We start from the raw sequence: 24,264 nt of genomic DNA on the forward strand, positions 1-24,264 counted from the left end.
ATTACACCATTAAGCCAAATAAATAATTAAAATGAGAGGATGATACTGGGTATTAAAGGAAGTATTGAGAAAGCCTGTGACGCGGATCCAGAACTGAGATCACATATATACATATACATATACATATATACATATACATATACATATATGTATGTATATAAGTAGCACTTTTTCATAAAAAAGGTAGACACACATATTCAAATATATCAACACTGAATTTGAATTTAAAACCTTTTTAAGTGAGAGGTGAATTTAAAACCTTTTTTAAGTGAGAGGTGACGTCATCGTTAGGACAATTAATAATTGACAATGATTATATTACTTATAATATATATCTGCTTTCCTTTTTTTGAGGGGACGTAATTAATGACAGGCCCATGTATGTTTTCTTTGCACCCAACCATTTATGCTTGTTTTCATATTAGTATGTTCCTCTTAATGTTTAGCAATGTTTTTATTTTTTTCAAATATCAGTAATTCTCATAATAATATGAATTTAATAGTTATTAGTATTCACATATATAAGTTATAAATTAAACGATTTCCCTTAACAATTTTTTCCCCTAGTCATCTCTACTCAAGCATTATTGATCGAGTATTTAGTCATATATATGATAACCGGAGTCTGGAGGTTGAATAGAAGTTCACAGGTAAGCATATTAACAGCTCCCAAGTTACTTGGCTTGCCCTCAAGAACTTCACAAGCATCTCATGAGCGATGACTTGAATCTTTTTGGCATCTTGAAGATTTAGTTTTAGCTTTTTCATGAAAGAGGGCTCAAGTTGGTTAAACTATATGGTCACATTATTTCAGTGTTCGGATTCTTTATTATAACTCCTGAAATCCAATTATTGATTCTGAATGCAGTGTGATATATCATTACGTGAAATCCAATTAAATGGTCAATGTACAAACCAACAAAACTCTGTTCAGAATCGTCCTTAAACATTATAAAAAGGAATATAAGTCAGGAGATCAGAGTAACATACTCTTCTATATTTTCACCATTAATTTGATATTCATAGCTCGCCACATGTTGATTTTTTTTTTTTTGGTAGTTTCCTCTAACCGATTCCTTCCTTTTTAAGTGAAATCATTTAGAATTAGATACCAATGAGAGTCAGACTCATTAGATTGAGATTAGACCTCTGCCAGACTACCACCAGATTAGTTTGATCATTTTGTAAGTGCGTTATCGTGTAGAAATAAGCACAATAGGATTTGAAGAACTCAATATAGTTTGAAGGTTTTTAGTGCAATGACTTTAAAAAAGAATTTTATCGGTTTTTTATAAGTTTGTTGTTTAGTGAATTTGAACTCAGCGGATGACATGCGGAGATGATATACAACCCATATGGATAGATGATAAATTTCTTTTAAAACAAAAGCACATCAAAATTAATTAAAAATCTATACATTGCACTGTACTTTTTTCTTAAAAAAATCAATTCAATATTTACAAGAATAAAATGTTAATGTAAGGATAGACTCTTGAACCTCACACTCGAAAGGAGATGGTGACATGACATTGTCACTACCCACTAGAACAACTTGTGATTCACATTAATATGTACTTTGATGTCATTGCCATCTTAGAAGCTCTAGGGAATCCAACAATCCATGTTGTGGTCCATATGCATAGACCAATAGGAAGCATCGCTGAGATTACCCCTAAGTATGAAGATAAACTCAGGGTTGCATCACTTCAAATCAATTTTCCCCAAACTAATTAGAATCGTTGCTTTTGGACTGCCCAGAGCAGAAAGTGCATGAAGAGATATGATAATTTTTATATTTACAAAAATAAAAGGCCAGACTCATGCCCTCTAGGTTCTTTGAAAGAAGAGGCCGTTAGGCCCAATGCTTTTTGTCATGGGAAAATGATGATAAAGTTTTCAAAAAGATGAATTAATAATAGTTAAATTCTCAATAAAAAATTTTATAAAATAAATTATAAATATCAGTTCAAAAAATTATACACAACTAATTAAATTTTTAATTAATTATTATATTTAAAATTTAAATATTATATTTAAAATTTAAATATTATTTTTATAATTAAAATTTTTAAATTTATAATTATTTGAATTAATGTTTATAATTATTTTTTAAAAAAATTTATTTAGTAATTAACTTTTATTAATTTCATCTTTTAAAATTTAACTGTAATTCTCCCTTTGACCATTAGATTCCAAGTTCAGAAAGATATTAATAAAGGAACGAATGTCACACTAGCAGCAGCAAGCGTGAGTGGATCACCGTAAACGGCCTTCCTTTTTGGCGTAAAAGTTCGCCAATGGCGTCCATATGATAACATGAGCGGAGCAAATTAATTAAGTATTTTTCAGTAATTTTTATAATTTTAATAGGAGGTAGATCAATGATGCTGTGTAGTCATCTATGGCTTGAGAGAATAACAAAAGGGGAGTGAGAAAGACTAGACTTGCAGTTTAAGAAAGTAATTATAAATAATCGTGATTAGATTCTAGTTTATAATTATAATCATAATTACAGAGTAATGATGTTGATCATAGAAATAATATAATTGCTTACTTTTATATGTTGGGGAATTTATTCCAAGATTAATAAATGCACTACAAGTAGTCATTTGGAGCTAGCTCTCAAATAGCAAAGTTGAGGGAAAGAACTAATTAATAAATGAACTAATTATCGCTAGAAAGAACTAATTAGGGCCTCTAGGATAATTAATAATTGAGATGTAACACCATCAACTTTTACTGAAATAGCCATTAGCAATCACCATCACCTTGTCTTGTTTGTTGAGTTGAGTTTTGCGTAATCAGGACTGCAATATTACCTAGACCACTGAAATGTTGAAATTCTAACTCAGATAGAAAAATTGATTGTTTGATAATATATGTCCGTCTATTTTCTTTACTTACCAAAGAGTGAAGTCATATAATTCATTCGTTAAAAAATATAAAATATTTTTTAAAAAGTTAGATATTAAAAAATATAAGGCATTTTTGATTTTTTAAAGTATCATTATTGTCTTTTTTCCCTCCAAAAGTGTCCTTATTAATGAATAGCTATATATTTATTATAAGTTATTTAATAGGGGTAAATATAAAAAGATAAGGTTAGTTTAAAAGTAGGTAACTATTTTATTGAAAGTAAAATTCAATTAAAAATACCTTACGTTTTTTAATAAAGGGAGTATAAAGTATAAACATACACGTAATTTTTAAAAAGGGTGCAAAATCCTAAAATAAATATAAATCTAAATCAATTTTTTATATATTGAATTATTTGCGTTGAAGATTGTGAGCCTCCAGACTACAACCAATGAACAAGGAATGCAAAACTAATAATCTGGTTGCATTACAACAAAATATTCAATACAACATTTATACATGCAAAATTGAAAGTAAAATAAAAGGCACGTGGTTAATCTAACTTAAACCACATAACTGAACATATTTAATACAATAGACAAATACAAAATAACCCTCACATACCCCCTTAAGTTTAAACTCTATACATCCATGGTTTGCAACTTATTGAGGAATTTGTCATGAAACTTATTTCCCAAAGCTTTGATCAACGCATCAGCCTCTTGATCCTCTAAAAGAACATGCTGTAGGGAAATTAATTTTCGTTGAAGCTTCTCTCTAACAAAATAGCAATCAATCTCTATATGTTTTGTATGTTTATGAAATATAGGATTGTTTGCTATAATGTATGGCTGCCTTGTAACAGTCCTCACTCCACCCTCCCGAGGGTCTTTTGGACTGGAGCCTTAACCACAAGCACAGTGAGCCCAATTTTTTTCAAAGTGGTACTTGGGTTATTCCTCCCACCACCTTCATAGGAGTCTTTTAGAACCTTTCCAAACTCAAACCTCTAACTTCTACCACCTTAAGGAAGTTGAGGTTAAGTCTGGTACCATTGAGTCAACTTAGCTTAATGGTATCAGACTTAGCCTCAACTTCTTTAAGGTGATAGAGGTTGGAGGTTCGATTTTGGGGAGGTTTCAAAAGACCTCCATGAGGGTGGAGTGAGGAATAACTCAAGTACCACTTTGAGAAAAGCTGGCTCCCACTGCAATGATGTGGGTTGGCCTAGTTTGAAAGATCCCCGACCTTTTGGTGTAACAGTCCTCACCCCACCCTCCCGACTTATTCCTCACCCCACCCTCACAATGGTCTTTTGGAACCTCCTCAAACTCAAACCTCCAACTTCTACTACCTTAAGGAAGTTGAGGGATAAGTTTAGTACCATTAAGTCAACTCTTTTTATGTAACAGTCCTCACTCCACCCTCTCGAGATCTTTTGGACTAGAGCCTTAACCACTCGCGTAGCAGGCCCAACTTTCTCCAATGTGGTACTTGGGTTATTCCTCACCCCACCCTCACAGGGGTCTTTTCAAACTTTTTCAAACTCGAACCTCCAACCTCTACCACCTTAAGGAAGTTGAAGCTAAGTCTGATACTCATGAGGGTGGGGCGAGAAATAACCAAGTACTTGTAATATCCCAATATAAATTTTAATAGTTAATTTGGGTTAATAGAAAATTAAAAAAAAATTAAAAAAATAAATAAAAAAATAAATAATTTTAAAAAAAAAAAAAAATAAAAAAAATAATTTAAAAAAAATAAAAAAAATAATAATAAAATAATATTATTAAATTATTATTATAAAAAAAAAAGTGTAAAAACAAGAAAGAAAGGAAGAAGAAGAAGAAAATGAATTTGCTTCGTCCGCCGCCTCAACAGTAACAATAATAAAATAATAAAAAAAAGAAGAAGAGAGAGAAAATAATTTAAAAAAATGTGGGACCCACTGAATTTTTATAAAAACTCACCTGTTCCTTCATTTCTTCATTCCTTCTTTCATGCGTGAGCTTCGGCAGAGAGAGCATCTGTGAGCCAAATTCACCGGTGCAGGGTTTTAAGGTAAGAGTTTTTAATAGGATATTTAGGATGTGATTTTAAGCTTTTCAAGACTAAGTAAGTGTTCTAAAATTTTTTCTTAGTCATCCTTTTTCTTTTGTTTCTGAGTTTGTAGTGGTAGAAAATTTAAGATCTGGAAGAGGGATGAATTTATGTTGAATAAATATGGTTTTTGAGGTTGTCAGTAGTATAATAAATGTTATAGAGTATAAATTTGTTAATGATCTTTGAATTTATGGCTTATGGATCAAATTCTAAACTAGATCTGAAAATATATGTTGATTTATTGAGGTTTAGATGATTATTTGGGATGAGAAATGAATTATTATGGTTATAGTATTATGATTCTAAGCTAGAGACTTAATTTTTAATTTTTGGGTATTTTAGGTACGAATTTATAAAATAAAAAGAAAATTTTGATAATAGAAATTAGTTTAAAATTTGATTTTAGATTATCAATGTTTATTGATAATTAAAAGAGGAGTTAAAAATTATACTTAATAGTATTAACTATAGATTTGTATTAAGATTGAGATTAGGAATTATGTTATATTTTTAATTCTATTATTAGAATTATTTTATTAGTTTCAAAAATTGAAACTAATATTTATAAATAATATGTTATTTGTAGATTGTATTACTGGTGAAGATTGTGGTGAGAGAGAAATTTTAAGGAATAATTTATTGAAAAAGCCACAAGGTAACCATGCTTTTAATTTGTGATTAGTGTTACTTCTTGTTAATTGGGTGATTATTGAGAAAATTATAAATTTTGTAATATTATATAATTGTGCAATATTATTATAAATTTATTTGATTATTGTGGGAGGTGTTGGGAGATTTGCTATTATTGTTGTATTTATGTGCCACGTGGTACGCCCCTATTGGAGCTCAATAGGTGGTTTGTAAAGGCTCGGGCTAATCTACCTTTGGCCGGGTAATTTAGTACCGAGTGAGGGCTACGGCTCGAGGTTAATGGAGGGATATAAGGATGGTTGTTTGTGTTTATTATAATATTTCTTATATTTGTTGGAATTATATTATTTTTAATTCTCACTTAGTAAGCACACACTTAACTGTTTGTATACACTATCATAAATTGGCTTTGGTTACTGGGACTTTTGAGTCTCATTATGTGGTTAACAATTTTCAGGAGAAGAGCCACGAGTGACACGTGGAGGAGTCCCAGAGGCTTAGTGGTATAGATCCACTGTCTCTTTTGGGTATTTAATTTATGATTTATAATGTGTTATATTGCCAATATTAGGGCTTTTTATTTATTGTCAATTATATGAATATATAAATGTAATCATGCCTTTCAAACTATTTCTATTTTTGGTACAATTTGGATGACTGTAATTTTAATATTTGGTTTACTTTGGATTGGTTAAAATGGCATGATTATAAGGCCAAATAACTGGCTTGTGTTGAAAATTGACTAAATTGCTTATTTTACTTGTTGGGAGTATAAGGATGGACAAATGTGATTTAGTTTACTTGTTGGGAGTATAAGGATGGACAAATGTGATTTAGCCTAATGGCATGTGGGAGGTAAAAATTTATCTGAAATGTTATAGTATGTGAGTTGAAGCTAATTATAAAATATTTTATATCGAAATTATTGATATAAAAATGTGTTGGGTGGCTGTAACCCAACTATGGTTGAGTTAAATTATTTTTAAAAAAAAAATTTTGGTGTGTTACAATACTACCCTAGGAAAGCTGGGCCCGCAGCGCGAGTGGTTAAGGCTCTAATTCAAAAGATCCTCAAAAAGGTGGGATGAGGACTATTACATGCCCTACTATCACAAAATACCTTAGCAGGTTCAATATTATGCAAATCTAAGTCTTTCATTAATCATAGTACCCACACTAGTTCTGACACAACCACACTCAATGTTATGTACTCAACCATTGCTAAGGATTTTGATCAGTTCCTTGATTCTTAGTCTTCCAGGAGATTAAGGAGTCTCTTATCTTCAAAAGGTAGCCAAAAACTGATCTTCTTGTAGTATGGCATGCAGCCCAATCAAAATCACAAAAACATCCTAATGTTAAATCTGTTTTGGAACTAATCAATATTCCAAGTCTCAGTTTGTACTTGAGGTATCTCAGCACATTCTTAGTTGCAGCCATGTGTGCCTTTGTAGGATTTTGCATGAATTGACTCAAGTTCTGCACAAAAAAAGATAAATCAGGGTGAGTCTTAGTCAAATAAATCAACTTACCTATTAGTCTTCTATATTCTCCAAGATCTTTCAAAAGCTCTTTCCTCTTATTTCTCCCTACTTCATATGCTGTGAGTGTCAAGTTAGGAGCCATGGCATTCTCAATGGTTTACACCCACTCATATCTGTAAATAATAATCCAACACATATTTTCTTTGATTCATTATTATTCCCTTTCTAGAACGAGCAACTTCTATTCCCAAAAAATATTTCAAAACACCAAGGTCCTTTATTCTAAACTTGCTATGCAAGAATTTTTGTTTGTTAAATACCAATTTAAGAACTTTCAGTAATTAGTAAATCATCCACATATACAAAGATTAACACGATTCCATCACTAAAATGTTTTACAAATAGTGAATAGTTATGCAGACTTTGATTAAAACCACCAAATTTAAGATCTTGTGTTAGATTATAATTTCATTGTCTTGATGCCTGTTTTAATCCATATAAAGATTTATTTAATTTACAAACCATATTCTCCCCTTTACTATTAGTTCCTGTGGGATAATCATATAAACATCCTCATTAAGATCTCCTTGTAAAAATGCATTATAGACATCCATCTAATGCAAAATCCAGTTATGTTAAGCAGCTAAGGAAAGCACAGTCTTAATAATAACCATTTTTTGGATTGGTGAAAAAGTCTCTTGACAATCTACACCTTCTTTTTTACTATGCCCCTTAGCTACCAATCTAGCCTTATAGCACTCAATGCTTCCATCTGCCCTGTGTTTGATTTTATATACCCATTTTGACCTTATTAGTTTCTTACCCTTAGGTAGCTTAACTATATTCCAAGTCTTGTTTTGTTCCAGTGCTTGCAATTCTATATTCATTGCTTCTACCCACTTCTTATCTTTAATAGCTTCTTGATAGCTTCTAGGTTCTACGTTAGAATCAATAGATGAAAGAAAGCACTTATGGGATTTAGATATAGAATCATAAGATATTTGCTTATATAAAGGATACTTAATATTAAAAGTATCACAAGTGGAACAAATATAGTCCTTGGACCAAACAAGTGGCCTTTTATCCCTAACTAGTCTTATCCTTTATTCCTCTTAATCATTAGATTTAGTTATGTCATTATTCTCAATAAAATATGGCTCTCCTAATTTATTTAATTCAGGACACGTTTCAGGCATAGGATCGGAAAAACAATAGTTATCTTCTTTATTTTCAGATTGGAGAAAATTAGAACTATATCAGAATGTTTTATCAAAATATTGTTAAGCCTCATTTTGTTTAGAATCCTTGACATCCTTAAAAGGGAACTTACTCTTAATAAATCTGATATGTCTAGATAAAAATAAACGGTTAGTTCTTAGATCAAGTAGAATAAATCCCTTTTGATTCTTGGGATAACCCAAAAACACAAGGAAAAGATCTAGATTTAAAATTATTAGTAATAGTCAAATCAGTGGCAAAGACAAGTGAGCCAAAAATCTTTAACATACTAAAATCAGGCGGCTTATTATAAACTAGTTCATATAGTGCTTTAAACTATAGAATTCTTGATAGAATTCTACTTATCAAATATGCAGCCATCTGAATACATTCACCTTAATAAATAATAGGAACTCCAGATTGTGAGACAAGGCACCTAGACACTTGCAAAATTGTTCTATGTTTTCTCTCAACCACTCCATTTTGCTCTGGAGTATAGGGACAAGTTGTCTCATGTAAAATCCCTTTATTTTCAAGCAAAAATTTTGGTTCATTACTCAAAAATTATTTTCCATTATCTATCCTATTTCTTTTAATAGAGGCAAAGAATTGGTCTAGAACATATGCCACAAAATGCTTAATAGGAGAAACAGCTTCATTCTTATGTCTCAACAAGAAAACCCAAGTAGCCTTAGAAAAATCATCAACAATGGTAAGCAAATACTGATGACCTTGATGTGTGGATTCTCTATATTGTTCCCATACATCCATATGCAATAGTTCAAAACAACATTGAGTTTTAATAGAGCTAGAAGGAAAAGAAAACTTTGTTTGCTTTGACTGAACACACATCTCGCTAATTTTATTATTCATATGAATATTATCCTTTAACAAGTGTAAATGTTTCATAACAAGAAAAGAAAGATGGCCTAGTCTATAATGCCATAATATTCATCACTAAATTCATTATCTACATTGCTTTCAACAGCATTAACAATAAAAGTGTTAACAATCAAAATGTATAATCCTTCTAACAATTTACTAATTGCTTTCATCTTGCCATCTAGAAGGCCCTACACCAAACACATGTCAGGATAGAAGGCTACCATACAGTTCTCTTCTTTAGTCAACCTAGGTATAGATATTAGATTGAAACACAATTCAAGAGCATATAATAAATCTTTGAATTTTATCCTTCCTAATGATATAGTTCCTATATGAGTAATTGGGACTCTCTGATCATTAGGAGTCTTAATGTTTCTCACAAGATTAGTATATTCTCTATAAGAATCTAGATATTTCAAATCACTCACCATATGAATGGTAGCTTTAGAATTCAAAATCCAATGTATTTTAGATTTAAAATTAAGAGAATTATGCAAACCTGTACCTGTGAGAGCATGCACAATGTTCTCTGAGCCCTTCCTTAGCAATTGTAGGATTTGATCGTACTGCTCTTGTGTGAATGCAGGCACCACAGTTTGTTCTACCTCATTGACACTGTTAGCATCTTTACTTTTCTCTTAAGTTAGCTTGCTTTCTTAAGATCGTTTACTCTTAGCTCCTTTGAAATTATCTAAAAATCCAATAATTTCATAATAGCTCTCCTTAAGGTGTCCTCGTCTGTGATAGTAAGAGTATTCCAAAGAAGAGTTACTATGACCACGACCTCTTCCATGTCCTTGTCTTCTTCTTATCGCTATCACACTTCCTTTTATAAGAGATGATTTATTAGATCCAACAATAGTCCTCTACATCTCATCTTTCATGATCATATTGTATGCCTGATTCACAAAAGGGAGAGGAGACATTAAGAGAATTTGACTTCTTCCCTGTCCATATGATTCACTAAGCCCCATAAGGAATTGGAGAAGACATTGTTGCTGGATTAAGTCAACATACACCTTTGAAACTTCACATTTGCATGTCAGGATGGCAACTAATACTGATTGCTCCTCCCATAATTCTTTCAAGTTCGTATAATAGCTTGAAACAGTCAAAGAAACTTGAACTAGGGAATTAATCTCACGATATACTACAAAGATTCTTGAACCGGTGACTTTGTGAAATCTTTCTTTTAGATCTGTCCAAATATGGAATGCAGTCTGTGCATATGGAAGTCCATTTCCCATATCCTTTAACACAGAGTTAAGTAACCAAGATAACACCATAGCGTTGCATCTTTCCTATTGTAGACGAAGTGATATCTCCTGCAACTCTTTTGTGCAAGATCCATCAATAAAACCTACTTTATTCTTCCCAAGCAATGCGATCCTCATGGATCTACACCATATCGCATAGTTTTCTGGTCTAGTGAGGATATGAGGGACAAGCGACATTGCCTGTGCGTACGAAGGGTATAAATAAAGATGATAAGAGAAGTCGATAATGTTGCTGGTGTTCTTTTGCTCTTCAACTATGGTTGGGTTTACGACAATCAAGATTGGTAAGGTTTATTGAGGGGGAATCAAGAATCAACGACCAAGAACAGAGAGGATCAAGGCAGGGATAGAAGATACACATCATGAAATGGAGCTGTTAGATCGATGAGATCAGCACCATAGCTGATGTCCTGAAACTTAACATCCTGTACTTGTGGAAATACCTCAATGGATCGGGTTTCTTGATTATCTGATCCACTTCTTGAAACTTCAGTAAATGACCTTGCCCATGATACCATGTTAAAGACAGTGGGCCTCCAAACTACAACCAATGAACAGGGAATGCAAAACTAATAATTTGATTGCATTAAAACAAAATATTCGATATAGCATCTATATATACAAAACTGAAAGCAAAATAAAAGGCATATGGTTAAGTCTAACTTAAACCACATAACTAAACATATTTAATACAATAGACAAATACAAAATAACCCTCACATATCCTCAATAATTTGAAATCCAATTCTGGCTACCTGATCAAATTTAAGTATTGTTGAGCCTAATTAGAATAGCAATTTGAACATGATTTTTTTTCATCCATAAGATTAGAACCCTCAGTCTTGTTTAGGATTAGGAGTACAAGTAATCATGTTTCTTTCACTCAATTTAATTATTGTTGGTTCTAGATCAAATCTTTTATACTAATAGAATCATACAATGGAAAGAGAGAAGCAACATATTCTCTGGATACTTGTTATAACATGCCTTCTAAAAAATTCTTTAATGGTTAATATAAAATACTTAATGTGATTTTAATGGCATTTTTTAATATTACCCTTGTTTAAGCTCGTTAAACATGAGTGAAGAATGTAATGTAAATTTAAAATTTTTTTAATTAAATAAGAATAAAATAGAAAAATTATTATATTTTCAAGGAAAAACTTAATCTTTAGTTTCTATATTTTCATTGAATTTTTCTTTTAATTTCTATATTTTTTTCAGGATTTTAATCCTTGTAGAGATTAAAACTATTGAAAAAAAATGAAAATTATAGGAACCTGAAAAATAAAAGTCACCCAATTTTTTTAAAACTATAGAGATTGAAAATATTAAAAAAATATATAAAAAATTAAAAACAAAACTCAATAAAACTATAAGGTTCAAATACGATGTTTTTCTTATTTTCAAACGAAATTAATAACTTAACGTCACTCTTTAATTTTAATGAGATAGTTAAAACCTTTTACAGTGATGGAGTATAAGGAAAATATGAAAATTATACATATAGCCCCCCTTTTATATTTTTTTTTTCAATTCCACAAATTGTATCAGTAATTCAATATACAATATATAAAGTTTGAATTATTATATCATATTTGATTATCTCGGCTTATTTGCAACAATAAGATACCGATTTTGAAAAACCATCTTTTCCACCTACATACAGTACTTTACTTTGGTTCTTTTCTCCCTTTTCTACAGTGCATGACTTTCCCATGTTGCCTCTCTCTTTGTTTCTCCCTCTGGTGCCCTCGCGTGACCATGAGCAGTTCTCAAATCCTAGTAGTATTTTTGCATGCTCCCACTAACACATAAAGAGCATCGAAGTTCACACTTTAATCATGACAACCATAAGCAACCAAAATTTCTCCACTGATGTTGGGGCTTATCATCATCTTCCACCCAGTCACCACCACGCATCTTACTCCTTATTTAATATCTTACCATAATTAACCTCAATCATAAACTTGCCACTAATTAATAAGACAAGAAAAAAAAAACGATGTAACAGCTTCATCCTCGAGAATGTGAGAGACAGATCTTGATCACTGAGCCAACCCTACAATATTATAGAATAATTCAAATTAAAGAAACCAAACGCCACAAAGGCAGCCCATAAACTAGGTTCAATTACATAATAACAATATTATTATATAATGTCATGAGTTTGCTAGCAAAGCTTCCTCTTCGTTGTAGCCCTGGCTTGCATGCGAAAGCTCCTTTATCCATTCAAACGTTCGATGACGTGACATTGCCTTCCTCCTCTGCTTCTGCTTCGCTTTTTCTTTCATGGCGTGCGTTGTACTTTCTGTCTTCTTGGCGTTTTTCGTAATCATAATGTCGAACGGCACCGTTTCAACCGAACACTTGCAACCTCTCAAGAATCCACTGCCTTTCCCCGCTGCAGTCTGTCTGAAACTATGATTACTCCTGTCGCTGCTACTGTTACTGCTATTGCGACTTACAGAAGATTTATTGGTACAACGAACTTTAAGATCTTGCAATCCTATTTCCGGTGCCGGAGCTACACCCAAACGGAAAAAGTCCCAGGCTGATGATTTTGATTTTCTATTCAAATGACAGAAGCTTACTTGTCTTGAATTTGATGCCTTTAATTGAGGCCTTGGACTTGGATGCGTGTGAAACTGATTTCGAGGTCTGGGTTTGGAGATTTCTGGATTTGTAATGCTGTTGGTGGAGCTAATGCTACTTGATGAATTCTGGCTTCCAATACTGCTGCTTCTACTGGTACTGCTTCTAAACTCGCTCGTCACAGAGCCGGATCTCGATGATTCGGACCGGTTGAACCCGGCTGGTAGTAACCGAGAAGCATCGGAGCTGAAGGATTTACGTAAAGGGAGGATTTGTCCTTGGAAGAATACTTCATCTGCAACACACATTTCCGATTCTTTGGAAAAGGGACCACCCCATAAGAGGAAATCAAATTCCTCTTGAGCCTCAACGGGTTGTTGAGAGGAATCTGCTTTCCTTGCTTGGTCCTCTTCTTTGTTCAAATTGTCAGGAAGATCACACAACGACAATGCTTCTTCATCTTCTTCTTCCTCTGCTGTTGCTGTTGATGGCTCATCATCTTCTTTCTTCTCAGAATTAGAAGCTTCATGCTCTCCCCTGATACTTTTTGCAGCCATATCAGGAACGATACGAGCTGGGTTCGGAACTGTTGAATGCTAAAGGTTAAAATAAGAACAAGAACTTACAGTGAGGACGAAGAAAATTGAACAAGGGACGAAGGATGTGGATGACAGAGTGAGAGAGAGACGTGTGGAATATAAAGAGGAGTAAAGCGAATAATGGTGACGATGGAGCACAAAAGCAAGAAGCAGAGGATAGAGATGCATGCTAGTGGTGGCCCAAAAAAATGGAATTTTTATTGTTTGGAAGTGAAGAAAGGAACAGTGTGGGATTTGGGCCGGCCATTAACGGAACCAGTTCGCTTCTGCAGTCGCTTTTGATGCCAATCTTATGGATGAATTCAAGCGGGTGGGCTTGTTCCGTTAGGCATGCCTCAAAGTGCGCGTGGGGTCCATTGTGCCCTTTGAAATTGAACACATCAATCATAATTTAAAAGCGACGGTAAATCTTTAGTTCAAATACAATAACGAAACATCCATAACAACCGTCACTTTCACTCGTCGGGTGTATTGTATGGTCTATGAGTGAAGAAAGCTGGGAGACTCATCTTGGACTCTAGTCTTAAAATATTTTAAAGTTTCTTAAAAGTAATGTATCTTAACGTGGAAGGCAGAAGCTGATCTTGGCGGATTGGTGAAAATGAGAGTAAAGTGAATAGGTGGTGGTAGAAGAATTTATTTGTTCTGGTAGGTGACGGTGCAGATTCATAATTGTTCATCCACTTGTCATAATCCTTAGTAATTACTAATCATAAACCAATTTTACAACTCATTTAGGTGAAATTTACCAACAAATGAAAGTTAGAAGCGTTCATGGGACCGCAAATGACTGGCATAGTCCTATCTGTGTTTCACGCTGAAAAAGGAACATGATCAAATTTTCATCTCATGTCTTTTTTCTAGAGTTGTGTTGTCCAGTTTAGAATAGGGATGAGACCGAAAAATCCTGATAAAGAAAACAAAGAGCGGAAGAAAGAAAGAGAGAAGTAAGAATTAATCAACCAATATATCTGTAACTCTAATGATGTTACATATTCAAATTCAGAATAATTGAATACACTTTTTTCATCTGAAACTAACACAACGAGCAAATGGATAATAAAAATATAAAACAAACAAAGTAACAAGCCAACTACAAGAGACCAAAAAAAAAAAACAACCCTTAAATCTAACACATCATTTATCAAATTACCTTCTTAAGTCTAAAACAATACAAGTAAACAATGATAAACTCCAAATACACAATCTAAATTTAATTATTGAGTTACAATAATTACAACTTAAAGTGAAAAACACAATTTTTTAAAATAATATGAATATCTATTTAGGATAGGATAAAACATTGGAAGAATTTTAGTTAAAGATTACAGTAGAGAGTTAATTGTAGGTAGATCTAAATTTTTTTTTTTTTGAAATTTTAGTTTAGTTTAGGAAAGAAATGTTAAAAGAATTTTGATGGTAAAAAAATTAAAATACCCTTCATTTGTTATGCAGAATCACTATTTATTAATTTTTTTAATTCACCTGTTAATTTACGAATATGAATTGCAAATTACACAAGTTGATATGTTAATAATTATATAAGACTCGACATCAGATGTTCAATCATAAACAGTAATATTAATTATTAAATTGCTAACTTCACTTATTAATTTTCTATTATCAATTGTAGATTAATGACAAATCTTATAATTTACTAATATTAGTTATAAATTATTGACATGTCTTATAATTTATAATTGATATTAATATATTAGTAAGTAAAATTAACAAATTAACAACTAATGTTACTAATTGTTTGACAAACTAATGTAATTTATAAATGATATTGATAAATTAATAAGTGTATTAAGAAAATTAATAACTACTTTGCACAAGATTTGAAGCGTAAAACTTCTGTTGTTATTTAATATTTCTAATAGTAAATAATAAGTACATTCATAGTATTTATTTTGCAGAAAAAGAAATAGAGATTTCCTAAATTTACAAGTAATAAATCATTTACAGAAATTTTAATAATTTGTATTATCTTTTTTTTTTGTTGGGATCGTTTGTATTATGTTAATCATAAATGAATATTATCTAAATAGCTGAAACTGAAATTCATTCAGAACAATTATTTTTCATAGATTGAAATAATAATGCAGATGGAAAAATTAGGTTCCTTATTTTGCAAGCATATGGATGTATTTCTTCTCATATAATGAACGAAATGTTAAGTACCAATAGATTAACCCCATGGTCAAGTCATTATAATAACTAGAAGTGAAAATTCTGTGTAATGGGTTATGAACATTTGAAATTTGAGTTTTTAATAATATCTCTATATCAAGTTATATATCAACGCAGGGATTCAAATTTATGCAGAGCTGAGGGCCAAATCTTTAATATCCAAATTAATTTTTTTCAAGAAAAAATGAAATGCCTGTTTCCTTTTAATTTTTCATTTCTTTGTGTTTTTTTTTTTCACACAACAAACTCAACCGGTCGAATAAACGCGGATTTTACCCCTCAGCTGCCACCCAGGATGTTTAATCACTTGGTCCCTTGAACTCTCGCTAGCGTAAGTTTATGACCGACCTCTACTCTACATTTAAGAAGAATACAGATATCTCATACTTCTGAGACAGAAAGAAGTACATTAATGTGCTTCATATTTGCATTTATTGTTTCATTATCGCATTTAAACTATTTGTATTTATATATAGATATATATTAGCTTGTTCAAGTGCGAATGAACTCCCTCCATTTAAAAATATAAAGTATTTTAAACTGAATCTCACTCTTCTAATAAAATTTTTATTTACTTTCAAACTAACTTTATTTTTTTATATTTATTTTTATTAAACACTCCATAATAAATATAAAGTCACTGTCAATAGGAGCACTTTTAAAAAAAGACAATAATTATATTTTCAAAGATTAAAAATATTTTATATTTTTAAACATTTAATTCTTTAAAAAATATTTTATATTTTTTAACGGAGGGAGTAATAAATAAAAGGGACTTGTGTGCTGTATTTGATTTAAATTTTCTTTGCTTTCTGTTTAGCAAAATAACGAAAATGATGTAAAATTGAATTAATAAAAAAATCAATCTCGTTTTCTGTCTTTGGATTCCGCTAGAATTTGATCATCGCGTATATTTGATTCGCGTGCCCAAATACAAATAGAATAACGATGCATCAACCATGGAAATTCATATCTTCAGGAAGAAAAACAAAGATTGGGAAATAATCGCCCCTTCCTTCTGGCACCAACGAATCAACCAAACCATTAAATATAGATCTCATTGTGTGTTCAGATTCTCAAAATTTTGTACGGCCCACGAAATTACCCAACCAACAACAACACAATTCAATGTAGTAGTTGACCTACCCAACAGGACACAATCTCTGGGGCCTAAAATTTCATTTGCTTCTTCTCAGAAATCATTGATATTTTTCCATGCACGGTGTAGGATTCGAGATAAGTTTAAGGCCACATCATGTTATATATTTTAAAAATTATATATATATATTCTCTCATGTTTATTTGGAGCAACTTCACCACCAAACCAATCATTCCCTGGCCAACACCTGTCAACGAAATTAAAAATTTTGTCATGAAGTTGAATAATTATTTTCAATCGTATGTTTAGAAAAGTTAATAAACTTGCAGATTAACTTTTCCAACAAACTTCTAACAACAATCTTCTTATTATTAAGATTTTTAATGATTCATCTTATGGTTGTAGAAATTGTACTATGTTAACAATAATTTGAACTTTTCTTTTTGCATGGTTAGTCGTGTTCTTGTATTAAAATAAAATTATATGTATTGATAAGGGGAAAAAAACCAACAGAGACATGGAACAGTTATATGGGAGAATTAAGGACTTTTTGTTACATAGTAGCTAGTGAAAAAATTATGAATAATATAAATTTTAGTAGTTCAATTGTAATGAGTTAAGGAATTATAAAAATTAAATTGTAATGAATTAAAAAATTATAAGAATTAAATTGTTTTGAATTAACTAATGAATTAAATGGATAATTGAAAAAAAGTCATGAAACCAAAACTACATTTTTCTTCAAATTACTATGTGCATGAATGTGTTGTTGATATGATGTGACATAGTTGTCAACTGCTGTGAATGTATACATTCAAAGGGATCAAAATATCAAGTTTTTTTAGAAAGTATCTAAATATCATTCTTTCCTTTTTTTGGTCAAAGATCCAAGTGCCATTCTCCCTGTGATATTTCGGGAGTTAACTTTGCGCCTCTCCTCCTATGCTCTACAATAGTAAGGATAAAATTTCGACTGTTTAGATTAATTTAGATGGTTTAAATTTGATGTTTTTATTTTTATTTTATATTTATTAAAATAAAATATTAACAAAAATTATAAAAAATTAATATTAAATTACACCATTCAGATTAAACTCATACCATTCAGATTGGTGATGAGTAGATTTATTAATTTTTTTTATAAATTTTAAGTTTAGTAATACAAATTTAGGCCGTCTAAATTGATTATCAGATTTATTACAATTTATTTTTTTAAAAGTTTTCCAAGTATTTATTTTTAATCTAAACATTCCAGATTTTCTTCTTGATACAGTGGAGCAAAGGAGAAGCGGCAAAGCCAACTCCGATATATGTCGTGGCAGCCTCTCCTTCCAAATTCACAAGTGCAATAATGAACATAGTGGAAGTTAGTTAGGATATTAGTCGACTTGATCAAAAAGAAAAGGAATAGCGAAAGAAAACTGGGAAACATCCACTCCCTTATTCAGCCACTCACTACAAGCTGGGATCCACACAGATTTTCATTAATGTCTTCTCGCTTTCAGTATCAGCCAACCCATTTCTTTATTCATTGAGCTTTGGACTTCCAAAAAACAGAATAAAGGGCTAACTACAATATCAGAATTAACTAGCAAGGCAGCAGATTCACATGTACACTGGAAGACAATAACATAGGCCAAAACCAAACATATGTTGCCGTTTCTCCCAGGAACAAACATGCCAGCTCCGTTTAACCTGAACAACATAAAACCTTAACAGTTCTTTTTCCAGATTCAAATATAACAAGCTAGCCAATCAAGCACACCACGCACACTCCTCTTCGAGTGAGTGATGAACCTTTGATCAACCTTCTTATAGAATATGGAACAAAGAATCCAGAACTTCCTATCCTCCCCAGCTAAATGAGATTGGGCTTCCCACAACGTGCTTTCCATCGGACCATGCTAAGCGACCAAATCCGAACTGAGTCTGTGGTGTCGAACCCGATGACGCGAACGTAACCGTGTACGACTTTTTCTCCTTTTCCTTGAAATCCAACACTTCTGGTTCGACTGAGATTTTAACGTTGGGAGAATCTGACGTCACCGACACCTTGTATGTTCCAGCGGTCCCCACGTTTGTAAGAGTCCGCGTGTGTTTAACTACACTGGTCCCACCAAGTGATGGAAAGACCACCGCAAATGATGGGTAATTGAGTGCGGTCACACTGTATTTTTCGCTTGCGTCGCACGAGAACTGTCTCCTCGCCAAGATGGTGACGTGTGCAGCGGGTAGTTCAGCGCACAAAGGAAGTCTAGATAATCATCTACTGTGAGATCATAGGCGAGTCCTGGATTAATGGCTGCTACGGGGTCCACGTGTCCTGCCCCGTGATCGAACGGTGTGGAGGGTTTTCCTGTTGAACTGTCTTTCAACTTCGTCCCGTCTTTGTAAGTTGTGTAAGCCGTGGTCATGAGCGCCGATCGAATCATGGCTGGGCTCCATTCTGGGTGAGCCGCTTTGATCAAAGCCGCTAAGCCGCTCACGTGAGGGCAGGACATGGATGTGCCGGATATGATGTTGAAATCCACGCGCCTGCTATCAACGGCTAATCCAGTAGGACCCACTGCTTTTGACCATCCCGCTAGAATATTGACACCTGGCGCGATGAAGTCAGGCTTCAGTATGTCCGGGGTGATGGTATTGGGACCCCGGGAGCTAAAGGCCGCAACAACTGGTGACGGCTGGATGCCAACTTTGGTTCCCTCGAACAATATCCTGACCGTCGGCTTCGGATCGGAAAGAACATAGTTCTTAATGGCTTCGCCAGCTTTCGCGCCCACCGCCGTCGCCGGCAGAAGATGGGCATCCGCCACCAGTTCTTCACCGTTAGTGGCCGTGTTCGCCAAGACCATGCCCAAACCTCCGGCGGATTTAACTACTGCCCCTTTCTGCACTCTAGCACTAACTCCACGTTCGCACAATACTATCTTGCCAGCAACATCTTCTTGCTTCAATGTACCCATCATGCACAAATTCGCATTTGACGCATGGCTGACCTTTCCAGCATATACAATTGGAATCGGAGAATTTGGCAAAGTGTTACCTCTGTAAAGAGATACCCCTGAATAATTTTTACCATTGCCAAGACTAACAAAAGCAGGAAAATCTCTATCCAGTGTGCCTGCACCTACGGTAGTTATCCATGGTGCTACGTTAGAGAGACTGTACTCATTGGGACCCGCGTTTCCTGCGGAGCAAGAGACTAAAATCCCTTTCTCCATTGCAGCGAAAGATCCGATCGCCACACTGTCTCTGTAATAATCGGTCATCCCACCTCCGAGCGACAAGGAAAGGACATTGACGTTGTCCGAGACGGCCCTCTCGATGGCCGCCAATATATCAGAACTGAAACAGCCTCCCGCCCAGCAAACCTTATAGGCAGCGACTCTGGCGCGCGTGGCCATCCCACGCGCCGTCCCAGCAGCGTACCCGAAGAGGCTTGCAGCCTGAACCACCGATCCGGCAGCCGTGCTCGCAGTATGAGTCCCATGGCCATCATCGTCTCGCGGAGATTTCGACTCCCTCCTTTCGTCGATTGGACCCAAGGTAGCCTCGTAGCCCTTTGAGAAATACCTCGCTCCAATCAATTTCCTGTTACAGCTTGAGGTAGTGAAATTGGTACCTGTTTCACATTCGCCTTTCCAGGTACTGGGGATGGGTCCTAGTCCTGTATCATCGAAGCTCTTGCTCTCCGGCCAAACACCGGTATCCAAAACTCCGACAATCACCTCGCCCGGCGCGCTTGAGTCCGGGAAGAACTCGGCTTCTTTATCGAGCCCGAGAAACTCAGGGGTCCGAGTCGTGTGCAACTCGTACCTTGTCTCTGGTAGCACTGCCAGGATTCCAGATTGGCTCTCGAGCAATCGAGCTTCTTCGGGCGTTAATCTTGTGGAAAAGCCATGGATCGCAGCATCGTAGGTATAGAGCATTTCAGCTGAGGCTGATACTGATTTGAGAGACGACTCGTACCAGGCTGAATGGTGCTCGAAAGTTTCTGGCATCTCGGATTTTGACACATGTACTATGTAAGTATTCTTCAGGACCTCCTCCTTCTTCTCTGTTGCCGCCATGGACACACTGAAGAGATTCAGAGCTACGAATGCTGCAACCAGATACTTGCGAAACGTCTCCATGGCTGCTTCTTTTCCTCACTCTGCCAAGTTTGGAGTGAGACTGTGAGACTAACGTCTCGAAGTAGCTAACTTTATAAGAGAAAACTAATACGTGGCTCTTACGCGGAAGAGTGAACTCAAAACTAACGCGGGAAAAAATTAAAAAAATTAAAAAAATTAATCTTTTAATCCTTCAACTTTTAATTCACTTATAATTTAATTCCTTAATTATAACTCGCTGTGACTCATCCCCCAATTATAACTTGCTGCAACTCAATCCCTCAACTTTTGATTTACCTATAACTTAATCCTTATTTTTTAATTTTTTTTTAAAATTTTTTTATCAAATAAGAGGAAAAAAAATACTCATAAATTATTTTAAAATACCCTCTTCTTATTCATTAATATGAGATATAAACTAACATGAAAAAAAATTAACAAAAGTTAAGGGACTCATTTGTAAGTGATTCAAAAGTTGAGGGATTGAGTCATAGGTGAGTTATATTAAAGGACTGAATCACAGCAAGTCATAATTAAAAAATTGAGTTATAAGTAATTTAAAAATTGAAGTATTTAAAGATTAATTTTTTAAAAAATAATTATAGAAACCCTCTTTTTTTTTTTTTTTTAACGTGACTGTAGTTGCGAAAGTGTGAAGAGAGAGAATTGGGAAGCGGTGGGTCGTTGTCTGGTTCACTGAATTATTTCATGATTTTCATCGAGACAAACACGGTACAGTCAGGGTCACAGTCACAGACAGACATACACCATACGCGAGTGTGGCTGTGTGGGATAGGATTGTGGGATCAGAAATGAAACCGCTTAATTCTCTGATCCATAACATGACATATTTGCTTTTAATTTCTTCCATGGCGGTCCGTGCTTTCTGTTTATCCATCTGGCACTCATCTATTAATTTTCTGCACCTTCTTCAATCAATGGACAATGGTTATGGTTTGGTTTGAACTAAATTGTTAAAGTACGTATAGAGAAAGATGAGACACAGACGTGAATAACGGGGGAATGGCAATCCTTTAACTTTGTTTAAATAATAAAAATATAGCAAATATTAAAAACAGTAAACTTTTTGTTACTTTGCATCTCACCTAAAAGTCTAAAACTATATCTCTTCGCTTGTTTACATATGGTGTTTCAGATTTTTTTTTACGTGTTAAAAAAATTGTTAGATTATTTTATTTGTTTAAAAATACTCTAAAATTACAATAATAATATTACTAATTAAAAGGAACATTATCATAACTTATTTAAGTTATACTAAAATTATTAAAATTATAGGAATAAAATTTGATAAACTAACCAGACAGCTTGTAATTTTAATTATCTTTTATTTTTAGAAGGCGACCGGAGATACCAATTGGCTTTGGCTTGTAGCGCCGGTTCTGTAACCTTTTTTGACCTAACTGGTTCTGTAACCTACCACCTTGAATTTCCAATGGCGTCGTTTCTAACATTTTGTGGATAAAGGTGGTAAGTGCATGCTCTGAAAGCAAAGTTTTTGCTTTTTGTAAATTATAACGTGTTACATGATTCACGGGTTTTCATCTGTTGTGGCAATAAGACAAACCCTAATTTAACCTAATTACTTTCGTTAAACAATAAAATATCCCATTCTTGGTCGTTCTCGCTGTGTCTTTTACCGGCCAGCCAAACATATTATTTTGGGATAATTACGTCTAACATAATATGATAAATTTCTGAAATTTATAACGAAAGATATTATAGTTTTCATGTGATTCGTTCTTTTTTTTAAAAAACAATCTCACGGGTCTTTGTTTTGGGATTTGGGAATAAGTTCCACTGGGCAAGAAGAAAGCAAAGAAAAAAGTTTTGCAACCTCTTTTTTGTGTTGTACATGTTTGGTTCTGTGTTCTATTTTACTGAAGTAACATGAGAATGAGTTTACTATATAAGTTGCACAAGCATTTACTTTTGCAAGGGGAAACAAACATGCAATTCTCATTTGATAAAATACAGAAGAACCCTTCAACTGAACTTCAGTCTTGAGAGGATTCTTGATGAAGATGCCCATGAGATTGGTTTGTTTAACTTTGTCTCGATTGAGGCTGTAACTTCTTTGTTTTGCGATACTTTCCCACAAAAAAAAAAAAAAAGGAAAGAAAAGGGGGGAAAAAAAGAAAAGGTAAAGTTCCTATGTACCAGGTGGACCAGAATCACGTGCATCCTTTTATGGGGGCAGCGTGAGTGGTGTGTCAAGCTTTTTCTCTATTAGCATAAAAAAGTTCAATTCTAATGCTCCATGAGAAAGAGAGAAATACAATTTTTATTACAATAATTTTTTATATTACTATCAATTTAATTAACAATTTCCTAATAAGATTATTAAAAAATATATATCAAATCCTTCACACCTAACATCTATCATTAAAATATAACTTCTTTATTTTCCCTTAACGAATACTTTTTATGATTTTTTTTAACTTTTGAATATATAAATATAGTAAATTCGATTTACATATATTCCAAAATAAAAAATAACATAAGAAATAAAATATATGGGAACTCTCTTTTTATTTTTTCTGTTTTTCAGTTTTGGAGAATATGAGTACGATTGGCCAGTCAGGTACCGTACGCGCACTTGCATTGGATCATCTTTGTGTATTATCCTATCCCCTTGGGATGCGTCGGTACTGGGTCCTGATCGACGACTCGCGTCCCCTTTGTCTCATGGATTCATGGAAAATGTAACATACAAAGGAGGCTTTGTTCACGAAGTAAGAGAAATTTTTAGCATATTTCCATGGCAGACAAATTTTAAGTTTCGATAAGATAGGATATACTCTTATTTGTAAGATGTTGACCAAATAAAATTACAACCATGATAAAGGGTCCATTATATGTGGTCTAAACATTTTGAGAAGAACTCATTCCATTCAATATTACTACTTTTGTCCTCATATTTATTAAGATATTTTTGTAGAAGATTCAACATCTAAGGATATATGATAATTTGACAAAAATAAAGCTTTATTAATAATGCTTTTTTTAATACTAATATTAATATTTTTTCACAAATAAAGTATCAAGTGAAGAGTAACTTTGAAATTTGCATTTTTATTTTAAAAAAATAAGGTTATAAAATATATTTAATTAATTTTATTAACATATATGTTTTTGTATAAAAGTATCTTATAGTTTGTGACAAAGGTA

The 24,264-nt window shown here is 33.4% G+C and overlaps 3 protein-coding genes across 3 annotated transcripts; all 3 read right to left on the reverse strand.

Annotated features, from left to right (window-relative positions):
- Nucleotides 1-10,063: 10,063 nt before the first annotated feature.
- On the reverse strand, nucleotides 10,064-10,992 carry LOC129311474 (uncharacterized). The gene is made up of 3 exons (XM_054953799.1): nucleotides 10,834-10,992; nucleotides 10,562-10,654; nucleotides 10,064-10,447 (listed from the first exon to the last, which is right to left on the reverse strand). Exons 1-3 carry the CDS (start codon nucleotides 10,990-10,992, stop codon nucleotides 10,064-10,066), a joined length of 636 nt encoding a protein of 211 aa, XP_054809774.1.
- A 1,511-nt stretch (nucleotides 10,993-12,503) lies between these two features.
- On the reverse strand, nucleotides 12,504-13,841 carry LOC129311601 (probable membrane-associated kinase regulator 1). Its single transcript, XM_054953958.1, has one exon. The coding sequence runs from the start codon at nucleotides 13,624-13,626 to the stop codon at nucleotides 12,637-12,639; it is 990 nt and encodes a 329-aa protein (XP_054809933.1). The 5' UTR covers nucleotides 13,627-13,841; the 3' UTR covers nucleotides 12,504-12,636.
- A 4,624-nt stretch (nucleotides 13,842-18,465) lies between these two features.
- Nucleotides 18,466-21,139, reverse strand: LOC129311622 (subtilisin-like protease SBT1.7). The gene is given in 2 exon segments (XM_054953986.1): nucleotides 18,466-19,191; nucleotides 19,194-21,139. Coding segments are annotated over 2 exon segments (2,289 nt in total). The 5' UTR covers nucleotides 21,097-21,139; the 3' UTR covers nucleotides 18,466-18,805.
- Nucleotides 21,140-24,264: the final 3,125 nt, after the last annotated feature.

This window comes from Prosopis cineraria, unplaced genomic scaffold (genome assembly GCF_029017545.1).
Source record: "Prosopis cineraria cultivar Desert tree isolate PC_DT_omini unplaced genomic scaffold, ASM2901754v1 PC5, whole genome shotgun sequence".
NCBI lineage: Eukaryota > Viridiplantae > Streptophyta > Magnoliopsida > Fabales > Fabaceae > Prosopis > Prosopis cineraria.

Coding starts and splice junctions, on each gene's coding strand:
- LOC129311474 (XM_054953799.1), bottom strand. CDS start 10,992: ATGGTATCATGGGCAAGGTCATTTACTGAAGTTTCAAGAAGTGGATCA. Junction 10,655..10,833: donor TAACAGCTCCATTTCATGAT/GTGTATCTTCTA, acceptor TCGTACGCACAG/GCAATGTCGCTTGTCCCTCA. Junction 10,448..10,561: donor CATTGCTTGGGAAGAATAAA/GTAGGTTTTATT, acceptor TCTGTGTTAAAG/GATATGGGAAATGGACTTCC.
- LOC129311601 (XM_054953958.1), bottom strand. CDS start 13,626: ATGGCTGCAAAAAGTATCAGGGGAGAGCATGAAGCTTCTAATTCTGAG.